Here is a 12,549-nt window from a genome sequence, read left to right on the forward strand (position 1 = left end):
GGATTGAATGATGTTTTTTAACCCTGTTGCCAAATCTGTTGCCTCCAGAATACAACAAGGATGCCAGCCTGTTAAATCAAGCATGCTGTTGTCTGGGGATAGCCAACCGACCTGGAGTCTGCACGATCCTTCCCAGTGTGGGAAGGCCACCCTCCCCTCCACACCCCCACTCTTATAGGGATTTCTGGACCCAAGGGTAGGTAGGACGATGACCATGTCCAGCTTGAAGCAGCTATAAGAGCTCAAGACCTTCGCCCATTGTCCTTCATAAGATTATCAAGGGTCTTAAGTCTGAGGGAGGGATTGTTCTATTTTATTGTTTAATTAATTAATTAATTAATTAATTAATTAAAAAAAGAAGAAGAAGAATATATGAAAGGGTGAGGCATGAGAGCTTTATGTACCAGTCATGGGCATGGACTTGGAGGGGAGGAATTGTTGGGGGAGGGAGGGTACCAGGCGGAGGGGAGCAAAGGGGAAAAAATTGGAACTATTGTAACAATATAATCAATAAAATATACTTTAAAAAAAAAGATGGAAAATCTCAGCTAATAACTTCAGCTTCAACCTTAAAAAAAAAAAAAAAAACTGAAAGGGTAATAAATAAACCCCAGAATGAAAATCAGTGAAATAAAAACAGAAAAGCAATAGAGAAAATTTATTAAACTAAAAACGGGTTCTTCGATAAATCAATAAAATTAATTGTACCATGAGTACTCATAGCAGCTTTACTTGTGATAGCCAAAAACTGGGGGAAGAACATATATTTATCAATATGTGAATAAATTGTGTTATATCATTACAATGGAATCTTGGCAATAAAAAAGAAGAATTAATTATTGATACACTCAATAACATGAATAAATCTCAAAATAATTATTCTGGATGGAAGAAGCCAGACATATATAATACCATTTACATTAAATTCTAAGAAATACAAACAAATCTATAATAACAGAAAACAGATTAATGGTTTCCTGGGGACAGAAGGACAGGACAGAGGGACAAAGGGCACAAAAACTTTGAGGAGTAATGGGTATGTTCATTATCTTAATTGTAGTGGTGGTTTCACAAGTATATGCTTATGTTAAAACTACCACATTATATACTTTAAAAATGTTCAGTTTAATGTATGTCAATTATATCTCAATAACTTTGTTAATAAATACATCAAAAATAATTAAACATACATGAAATATATATGTATATATATACATGGAAAGCATACATACTACTCTGATGACTATACTTATGCGTGGGACTCCTCAAACTTTGAGCAGGTCAAAAGGAACTTCCTAGCCTTCCTCCAAGCTTTCTCCTTCTGTACTCTGAATGAATGGCACCACCGCCCAGCCAGCCCCCAAGCAGAAACCTTAGTCCTCTCAGACTCTGTTGCCTCCCTCAGACCCTCCTCACTCTTCACTGTGACACTAGCATCAGTCCAAGCACATTACTGCAAAGATCCTGTCATTGTTTCCTCTACCTCAAGCCTCACCCACTCTGTGGGCCCCTCTATGTTCACCAAAGAAGTCTTTGTATAACAGAGTGTTTGATTAGGACATAGTTTCGATGGCTTTCCACTTTGTTCCTGAAGCAATCTAACCTCCTCAGCCAGCCTTACCATGCCTTTCTTAACCTGGCCCCTATCAGCTCTCCTCACTAAAATCTGAATAATCAGCCTCCTCGTCACATTCCCCAAGTCACATTACATTCATTCTGTGTCACCTGCAGTTTCCTGAATGTGGTATGTTGTTTTATACCATCAAGCCTTAATTCAAGCTTCCTCCCCACCGTTTCCACCCCTTATTCCCCCCAAATTAAACTCAGTCATCACCTCACCTAATAACACTCTTCTAAATCTCTCCCAACATAAACCCCAAGCCCCAGAGCAGGTGGAATTAACTACTTCTTCAGTGACTTCATCAGACAGCAAATCAGTATTCATACATGTTGTACTACGTGATTCACTGAACTTCTTCATTTATATTCCTCTCCCCATAAGAGTTAACCTCTGGAGAGCAGGGACCTAATAATATGGTCTTTTTTACCCCAACACCTAGCACAGGACCTGGAAAATATAGGAGTAGGCCAAACGGCTGTAAGCTGATTTGTAAAAATCAGTTTATTTTAACCATTTAGTTTCAGATGATTGGGATTTCATTTTGTCCTTATTACACCATTTTAAGGAAAATTCAATATTTGTCTCAGCTCCCTTCTTATTCATGGGAAGAATATATTTATAAGAAGAAATCATTCATTGATTACAGTCATGAGCAGAACCAACCTGCACCATTGTGCAGATTAGGCCCTGCAGGCGAGTGCCCAGTTTAAGAAAGTATCCCATTCACTGCAAGGCTACATTCTCTGTCTAATTGGCACAAAGGTACCCTAGAAACTGAGGCTATCCCTGGTCATTAATAATACACTAATGAAAAACTCTTGAATAATTATATCAGACACTGCTAACTATTGACTAAGATTTATTTCCTCTTCTTCTTGGACATAAACTAGAATACATTTCCCAGCTTACTTGCAGTTATTGTAACCATGTGAGTATATCTTGCCAATGGAATACGAGCAGAATGCTATGTGTCATTTTGGGAGCAACGCTTATAAGAAGCAGATATGTCTTCTTCTTGCTCTCCTCCCCCTTCACCTGACTGAATGCAAAAGGCGCAGGGAGCACCAGAGCTGCAGTATAGAAGGCGCCTGCATCCCTGATTCATAACGTGAAGGAAAGCAACCTCATCCTGAAAAAAGTGCAACTGGAATTTTACATGAATAAGAAATACAGTTCTAAAATGTGAAGCCATTAAAATTTGCGGGAATATTTGTTATAGCAGCTAGTGTTTCTCTGATATTGAAATTTGTACATATGCTTGAATGTATTCTTGACTTTGGAGAATTCTTACAAATGCATTTTTCTCATGTATGAGATTAGATTAATGTTAACTATAGTCAAAAGAATTCTGCATGTTCAAAAAGATTCAGTTCTTTATTCCCCAGTCTCCCTTCTCTTTGTTACTCTGTCTCCAATTGCTGAGAATTGGAACTGAGACAAATTAGAATATTTCTTAAAACAAAGAAATTATTTCATACAAAGATAAAATAAAAGCCAGCCAACTAAAATTAGATAGGTAAAAAACAATTGATTCAAAAAGTTGGTCATTTCATGAATAAGCTATTCAGTAAATTGGCTCAGAAGAGGCACATGGAATATTCTGAAAATATGTTTGGGGAAAGGAGAGATAGAGGAAAGAAAGGAAGAAAACCCTTGATTTCAGCCACTCGATGGCTACGCATCAAGTATAAATCCAAAAACCCTCAAAACATGAATAATTATTTGTTTCCTTGCCTTTATCACATGGTAATAAGTAGTACAATGTTCAATGTTACCTGGGAAAAAACAAATAAGGGGAACAAACGCAGAATTTTTTTTAAAGTATATTCTATTGATTATGTTGTTACAGTAGTTCCAATTTTTTTCCCCTTTGCTCCCCTCTGCCCAGTACCCTGCTTCCCTCCAGCAATCTCACCCCCCCTAGTTCATGTCCATGGTTCATGTATATACGGTCTTTGGCTTCACTCTTTCCTATATTATTCTTAACTTCTCCCTGTCTATTTTGTACCAACCGATTATGCTTCTTAGTCCCTGCACCATTTCCCCATTTCTCCCAGTCCCATTCCCAGCTGATAACCCTCCAAATGATCCCCTTACCTATGATTCTATTCCTATCTGGTTTGCTTAGTTGGATTTTGTTTTTATTTTTAGATTCAGTTGTTGATAGTTGTGTTTGTTGTCATTTTAATGTTCATAGTTTTGATATTTTTCTTAAATAAGTCCCTTTGACATTTCATGTAATAATGGCTTGGTGGTGATGAACTCCTTTAGCTTCACCTTGTCTGGAAAGCACTTCATCTGCCCTTCCATTCCAAATGATAGCCTTGCTGAATAGAGTAATCCTGGTTGCAGGTTGCCTTTCATCACATTGAATACTGCTTGTTAGTCCCTTCCTGCCTGCAAAGTGTCCTCTGAGAAATCAGCTGATAGTGCTATAGGCACCCCCTGTAGGCAACTCTCTGTCTCTCTCTTGCTGCCCCCAGGACTCTGTCTTTATCTTTCACCTTTGGCATCTCAATCATGATGCATCCTGGTGTGGTCCCCTCTGGGTTCAGCTCACCTGGGACCCTCTGTGCTTCCCGGACTTGTATGTCTATCTCTTTCTCAAAATTTGGGAAGTGTTCCTCATTTTTTTAATGCTTGATTCCTCATTCTGCACTGACTGACTGTTTTTTTCTTCCTTATTTTCCAAATCATTGATTTGAACCCTGGTTTCCTACCCTTCACCATCTGTGTTGTGTGGATTTCCCTTCATTTCACTTAGCATAGCCTTCACTTCTTCTTATGTGTTTGCAGTACTCAAGCATATCTGTCTAGCATGTGAGCATCTTTATCACCAGTGTTTGGAATTCTGTATCTATTAGGTTGTCTATCTCCCTATCTGTTAGGTTGGCTACCTCCCCCTCATCACTTAGTTCTCCCACTGGAACCTTGATCCATTTCCCCTTTTGGGCCATACTTCTCTGTCTCCTCATTCTGACAGGCTACTGTGTTTGTTTGCCTGCATGTCCCCAGTAGAGCTGTCGCTCTTGTTACATTGTAAGGGACTGAGCCTTAGGGATTCGTCAGTACAGGGAGACCTGTTTCACCATAATGTGGTGCTATACGTATGTGGAGGGCATCTGAGAGGGAACAATGCTGCCTTCCCAGCACTCACCCCTATTCCAGGCACCTCTCCCACTTCTGCACCAGACTGGAGCCCCCCTAGTTGCTGCCCTGGTCATTGTTCCCAGAGTGGGTGGGTCTGTGGACATTCCTAGACCATGGGGACCCTTTAAACAAATGGACTCTGCTGAGATTGGCAGTTTCTTCCTCCACCCCAACCCTCACTGGTCTGCACAGTCAAAAGCAATCAGGCTTGATTTTCCCCGGTGCTGGGACCATGAGCTGCTAGGTCCAGTAAGGAACTGGGAACCCTCCCCAGGTGTCCCTCCTGTCTTTTTAAAATGTGTGACTGCACTTTCTGCCAGCATGCGGCTGCCGCCGCTGTTGCTGCCACCACTACACCACATCCTCTCTGCCCTGGCTCTGCCCCGGTTCTGCCCCTCCTACCTGTCTGGATGAGTATTTCTTCTTTATATCTTTGTTTGCTGGACTTCTATGCAGTTTGATTTTCTGGAACTTCTGGTTGTTTCTAATTTTGAGGTAGTTGTATTTTTTCTTAGTTGTGGCGGGAGACAGTGTGTCTGTCTACACCTCCATCTTAGCCAGAAGTCTTAGGATTATTTTCTTTCCATGAACATTTTAATTTTGTATCTGAATTGTGAACTAAGAAATCTAAAGCCTAGAAATGTTTGATGGTTGGTTGGTGGTAATGTTTTAAAAAGTTGTACCATTAGCTATATACAGCCAGTAATCTTAAAGCTCCATTAAACTGCAGATAGAAAGAGATATTGATCATCTTCAGCTGACAACATGGGATCCACTATCTAATTCCTGATTGTACTAGACTCAGTTTTTTCTCTGTTGACACAAAACAACACTCACCAAGGATAACTCAGATATAACTCAAGATAGTGATATTTGATCATCTAATACAGCAGCTTTCTATCACAGAAATTGTAGTATTTCCCCAACACAAATGCTCCTAAAAACACCAAGGAAGTTTACTGTCAGTTTTAAAGGAGTAATTTAGTACTTTGCTCTTGATAAGTCAAAAGTTCCACATAGCTCAACATATACTCAACAAATTCATCCAGAGTCAAATTCTATTTGGCAAGATAGGGTAATTATGATACTTTAAAAATTTTATCATGACTAAAATACCTTCACATCTTTAGAGGAGTTATTGTTTTTTAACAATTCCAGATGTTTATTAAAAAGTTTCAAGAGAAACAAAACATCCACATAGAACTAGCACATTTAAAAACCACCATTATTAGGTAACAATTTATAAAGAGTTGTAGTAATCCTTACTATTATTTCAATGTATTAAGATACAAAATAAATAATAGTTGGATTCTCTAAATTATATAAAGCAATCAATATCATATTTTTCTTTTTGCTATTTCCATGTTTTGAGGGGAGAAAAAACATTTTCAGGAAAGCACAGATCAATGATTTATTACTGGCATAAATTCAGACACCACGTACTCATATTAAACAAATGGAACATATGCCAAAGTTCTGTATGTAAGTTTCAAATCCAGACATCATTTAACTCTGGAAACAATGTCATAAATGCAGTGTTGGTTTGCTTTTTTTTTTTTTTTTTTAAATCAAACCCTCAAATTCTATTTACACTATAGCATTACACTAACCTAAGCATTAGCCTAGAATTCTGGGTTCTGGAAACAAGGGTTGGGCCATTTCCTTCTGTTTCTGAATCATGAAAAAAAGCCTGAGTCCATTTTTGGAATATGTTGAGGTTCTGCAGAAATAGAATCCTCAGAACTCAGGGTCCCTTTCAAAGTCTTTCCTTCTTGACACTTTTCCTGCTTCATTTATACAAGCGAATTTCTGCTCTGAATCCCAAGTTTTTCTAGTCCTCTTATTGCATTTCTTCTTTCTTCCTCTTGTTATAATTATTTGTATAATGACCTTGCCCTCCCCTTCCCTTCCCACTAGAATCCTCCTATTAACACAAACACACACACCACAAAACTCCTGGACTGCAAGCTCTGTGTTTTAACTCATTTTCCCCATAATAGCCCCAATAGGAAGGACAACAGCGCGAGTAGAGCAGGTGTAATTATCTTCTATGTTGGCTATATTTAGTCCTGGCTGGTTTGGCTCAGTGGATTGAGCGTCGGCCTGCGAGCTAAGTGTCGCTGGTTCCATCTTCCAGTCAGGGCACATCAGAGAAGGAAAACTCTGACTCCAAAAAACCTCCGCTGCCTTGCGGCATACCTCTTCAGGGGAAAGGCTAAGGGAGTAAACCCCGACAGAAAATCCGGAGCCGGAGTCCCTAAGGCGGTTTGACGTAGTAGTCAACACCGGCAACTCCTGCGGCGCACCTGAAGCCAAGCTGTATTGACTCTGTCTTTCCCTTGGACCCTTCAGCTGCGAAGAGAGGGGGGGTCTGCTGCATGGGCAACAGCAGACCCTCCATATCACCCTGCCCAGGCTCTGTAGCTTCAGCTTCACTGGAGAGGACACTCCAGCGTCATCGCAAGATGTCGATTCAACACGGGAGGAGACAGATACCGTGTCACTCCCGAGTCGGACTGCACAATCATTCTCGGCGGTGCAGATAGACTCTTAAGAAGCTACACCATCGTCTCTCGAGACGGACGGCTGCCGATACGATACGATACGATGGCTATATTTAGTGTCCATTTTTATTAATATCACATTTAAGTTAACGTCTCCCCTGCTTAAACCCTGCCCCAATCAGTAATTTAGAAGTCCACCAAGAACAGATGATGAGTAAATTTATATAAAATCAATACCAGCTTCTGTTGGCCAAAAAATAAAAATCAAATTATGATTGGTCAAAAGATTAAACACAAGGCAAGCGCCTATTTCCCTAAAGCATAAGTCTGAGAAGCCTTTCCAAAGCTCAGGCTAATCCTCTGACTCTCTTTCTATGCCCCGGGGCATAGACTCCACAGCTCTGGAGATAAATTAACTGAAGTGAAGAGTGGCTGGCTCCTGGTGGGAGAATTTAAGAAGTGCAGCCCTGAGTTAAGTGGTTTTGTGGAGGTTGACTGGGTGTTGTACTCACATTTAGCCATAAGGGGGAGCCAGCCACTTTGGTAAGCGGCCACAATCAGCCAGAAGTGCCACGCTGCTCTGATGCTTCTGTGATCCAAGTCCCTGAAAGAAGTCTTTATTGATAGGTTGATGTTCCTTTAGGAACGAAGACAAATCAAGGAAAACTAGAGTTCCTAAACAGTTCTGTGTTTTCTAAGTTTTTCACCTATAACATTGCTTGGTTTGGATTATAACTGTCAGTGCCAAGAAAAATAATCAATGGCAAAAACAGACAGACATGCTTCGGAGGGGTGGGGGATGTTCCAGGTGTCCAGATAACACTGTATTGTATCAGATAGTGATTTCTCCTAGTACCTCACCATCATTAACAAACTTCGTTCAGAATAACATTAAATCAGATGGCTAATGCAGAGGAATCAAGGCCTCTAGCAAAAAAGAGAGATAGAAGATACTTTTAAAAGCTGGAGAGTATTTCTGTTTCTAGATACTGAAATGGGAACAGCTCGCTTGTTCCTTCAGATGACTCCACTCTAGCCTACAGTCACTGCCATAGGTCTCTGTTTCCCCTGCTGTCAAGTGCTTCAGTGAATTATTCGCCTCCCCTTCAAGTCTTTTAGTGTTGAAAACTCTTACTTGGGATAATAATCACCTAATCAGGGAGACCAAATGAAATATAAATATATATAATAATTCAACTTAAATTTAAGAGACTATACTCTTCACTGACTAAGTGGACTTCATAGTAACTATAGGACAAAGCACAGATAAGTGATGCCCTTTCTGTTATTTCAGTCAAAGGAACTGGCCCAGAGCATTCTCTGTGTTCTACAAAGAGGTTCCAGTATGTCATTTTTAACCAGTGTCATTATTTTAATGGAATGGAGAGTTTATGAAAAGCTATGCCACCCAAGTCCTAAAGAAGGACATAAACACAAACTAACCTTAAAAAAGTGAACATAGATTCATTGAATTTTTCTTTTACCTGACCGGCTCACCCTCATAAATACCTCTATAACAGGGGCTGCAATTTAAGTTCTTGAGCCTTTTCATAAACCACAAGAAAAAGACACCCTAATTCTTAAAGAAAAGCCACCTCCAACTGCCCAGCATTTAAGCCTCAATAACCATCATGCCCAAGAGAGAGCGCTCTTTTCCAACTGCCACCCAAGGACTGTCATCATCATCATCACTCCCCCCCACCACCACCCCTGCACCAGCTGCAAGGCACAACCGCAGGAGGCTGCAGAAAGCCTGCTTGGAACCCCTAGTCACAGAAAATATTCAGCATTCCCCACAGAGGTAAGTCAACGAATATCGCACAGATCCCGACTTGATATTTTATTTTGTTTTGTTTTTTCTCTGCACTGGTCTTTGTTACTGTGGATATTTTTATAGAAATGTGGTCATTTTTATCTTCTTAGTTAATTCCCCATTGCATACAGTGGCAATGACTATAAGCAACATTAAATAATTTAGGTTTCATAGAAGACATACCCCCCCTTTTTTTGTTTCATTTTGACTGAGACCATGCCTTTAAAAGGATGCAGCTGTTAAAAATTAAATAAATAAGAAAAAGGCAATCTATACAGTTTTCATCAATATGGGAAAGAGAAGAAAGAAAGAAAGAAAGAAAGAAAGAAAGAAAGAAAGAAAGAAAGAAAGAAAAGAAAGAAAGAAAGAAACTTAGTTGGTACTTAAATATTTATTAAATGAATGAATGAATTATTTGGGAATCATAAAGAGAGAATGATAAAAATTAAATGAATATTTGAGTAGCATTCCATCTTATTTTTACTTTGTCTCTCTTCAGTATGTTTTACATGCCATTCCTTACAAAATAATAAATAGTGGCATTCTGAGTTACGCGTGGTTATTTGATGCTGATTCCCTGGTGAGGAGGTTTCTCCATCTGGACTACAAGCCAACAATTAGAAAGCCCTTTTACTCACCCTTTGGTGTGCAGACAGCTTCATACATTTTGTTTTCTAGGTAGATTTCTAGGATCAAACTCACCATATTTGCTGTACATACTTACGCAGTGGCTCAATTTCTGCTTGAGGCTATGGAATTCTTCCACAAAGTGTATTTCCTTGCAAACTTGTAATTGAAGTTGGCCAAAAACATCTTCCATGAAGAAAGAGAGAAGCTGTTCTTGGAATCTGCAGTTTTTCTATAAATAAGGAATAAGAAAATGCATAAAGTAAACCACAAATACCTTTGTAAAATGCCACTGAAAAAACATCCCCCTGATTATTACTTAATGGCCATCTGGAAAATTTTTAATGCAAGGGAAAAGCAACAAACAATTAGAAATGGGGAAGCGCGGCTCTGACTTACCATGAATAGCTTTTTTGATTTCTTTTTTAATAATCGTATATTTTTTATGTGGTCTTCCTACAATAAAACGAAGAGAAATAAGTTTTATCCAGGATTGCAAATATCCTTTAGATCATCATTCCAACAGAGCTTAATACTTACTGGAATTGTTGCTTTGAGACATGCTGCCTTGACATAGAGCATGTCAACTGCCTGGGACAGTGTTCCCCTTGGGTAACAGCTCTGGGAGAAGGAAAATTGTTTGTGCTTGGCAATAGCAAGAGACAGAGTGGCAAACAGCAGCCCAGACTTCAAAATGCAATTCCCCCACATGTCCCTGCACCTCACCCTGGGTCTGTGTCACTCACAGCAGGCAGAGTTACTTGAGTTAGTTAGAGGGGAGGATAACCTACTTTAACCCTCAAGGCTGCCGTTTTAATGAGATGCTGTGAAAGATAGCTTACAGTCTATAGGGAGGAAGATCACTTTGGCTGATCTTTTTTTTTTTTTTTTTTTTTTAGAGAGAGAGTGAGCTTGCTTCATAATCAAAAAACATTGACCACACCATCTGTGATGTTAAGCAAAAGGTCAAATTTACTGGTAAGGATGGGGCCTCATTTCAAAAAAAAAGAAAAGTTAAAACTTCAGTTGCATATCACAACAGGTTACAATTCACATATGCAACAAAAAATATCTCCTTTTCTAGCAAATATTTTTTTTAAAAAATTGAACCAAAGAGTAGATTAGACAGACCTAGGAAATCCACTCAGGATGACATATAAATTTTTCTATTTATCCCTTGCCAAACCCTTCACCTGGCCCCTTCTCTTACCTCAGAAGCCAACTCTCTGCAGCCAGCATCAAAACCCAGGAGACAGGTTTTCCAAATTTTCTCAAGAGTTTGTCCAGCTCAGAAATTATGACTCCCCTAATATATTCATTATTTATTTGGATCTGGACCTGGGATTAACACCCACAAATTAAAAGCTTCTTTATTATCTCTAGCCAAGTTGATCACATGGAATTTTCCTCTAACTCTGGACCAGTAGAGTGGGAATTCCTTGAGAAAAGAGACCCTGCCTTTCTCTATTCAAATCCTCAGTACCTTCCATGGTACTTCATCTAAAAAAGCACATCTAATATAAGCCTAACAGAGACTTCCTTTTTGCATCATAAGATACCACTATGACTGCTTTTTTGTAAAATTTATTCCATTAATAAGTTTTTATCACGGATTTTCTAATACAAAAGACAATGCTAGGTGCTAGGGGGCCCTGAAGGCAGATGCTCCATGGACTCTCACCCTCAGTTCTGTCCCAGTACTTTCTATGGTGATCAGTAAGGTTCATTCTGAGTAGCAGCCCCAAGATAAGAAATAGACATAGCCCAGGATTATATACTGAGAAGCAGAGCTAAGTCACCAAAGCCTCACACAAACGGAGGTAACATAGTCCCGGGCAAGTCAATACTAAGAATCTGGTTGTGAGTAAGATGTTCACCAAAACTGAGCAGAGTCCATAACAAGCACCAGAACCTAAGATTGGGTTCTAAATCAAAGCAGCCAGGACTGGCAAAAGAGGAAGGAGGAAGTATAGCATAAAAGGTCCAAACACTTGGGAGTATTTTCTGATGTTTCAAAAAGTAAGTGGATGTCTTTGAAGAACCCAAGCCTCATTTCTACAAGAGCAGCTCTGCTGATAACAGCCACACCCTCTGAAATGAGGTGAGAATGCTTCACAAGAAGACAGTTGACTGGGAGAGAAAGGATGTACAATGCAAAAATCCAGGCATCCTTCAAAGTTTTATCAAAAAGCACATATGACCTTAAAAAGCAGCCGTTCTACGTAATTTTCTAAGTGCATAAAAAAGAAGGTGCATAGTAATAACAACAAGAATGGAAACAGAATTTAGAAATCAAAATAGTGAGAGTCCCAGAAATCAATGTATTTTTCTGTCAAAGTGTATTAGTGTATTACACATTGGACCATTTTTTCAGCCTGTGGTCTTGAGGAAATCAGCATAAGCTGCTAATAGACTTTACTCAGGCGAGGCAATCAATGTATTTGAACCTGAATGTTCAGGCCATTAACAACATAATTTTTCCCTTGAGGACTTTCCCTCACACTCAGAGTAAAAAGCCAAAATTCTCTCAGTGGCCTAAGGCCCTGATTTTTCCCATTCTCCGTACCTTCCTGGCCTCTCCTCCTACTGCTCTCCCCTTTGTTCGCCTACTCTAGGTACAGTAACTCCTTGTTACTCTTCAAAATCACAAGCACACCTGTGCCTTTGCACTTGCTGTTTCCTCTCCCTGAAATGCTTTCCCCCCAGATATTTGCATGGCCAGCTCTTTCAGGTTTTTGCTCAAATACCATCTTCTCAGCAAGGCTTTCCCAAGATACTTGTTATGGGCTGAATATGGTCCCCCACGAAGTTCATATGTTGAAGTCCTAACCCCC

General features: G+C 39.6%; 1 protein-coding gene across 1 annotated transcript in view; it reads right to left on the reverse strand.

The window, feature by feature from the left end:
* Positions 1 to 10,426, reverse strand: part of IL26 (interleukin 26) — a 28,540-nt gene extending 18,114 nt beyond the window's left edge. Inside the window, exons 1-3 of the mRNA XM_090275641.1 lie at positions 10,256 to 10,426; positions 10,115 to 10,171; positions 9,813 to 9,947 (exon numbers count right to left, since the gene is read on the reverse strand). Coding sequence (XP_090131767.1) covers positions 9,813 to 9,947; positions 10,115 to 10,171; positions 10,256 to 10,426 — 363 coding nt within the window. The remainder of the gene's footprint in view (positions 1 to 9,812; positions 9,948 to 10,114; positions 10,172 to 10,255) is intronic.
* Positions 10,427 to 12,549: the final 2,123 nt, after the last annotated feature.

This window comes from Furipterus horrens, unplaced genomic scaffold (assembly GCF_987537825.1).
Source record: "Furipterus horrens unplaced genomic scaffold, mFurHor1.1.pri manual_scaffold_4, whole genome shotgun sequence".
NCBI lineage: Eukaryota > Metazoa > Chordata > Mammalia > Chiroptera > Furipteridae > Furipterus > Furipterus horrens.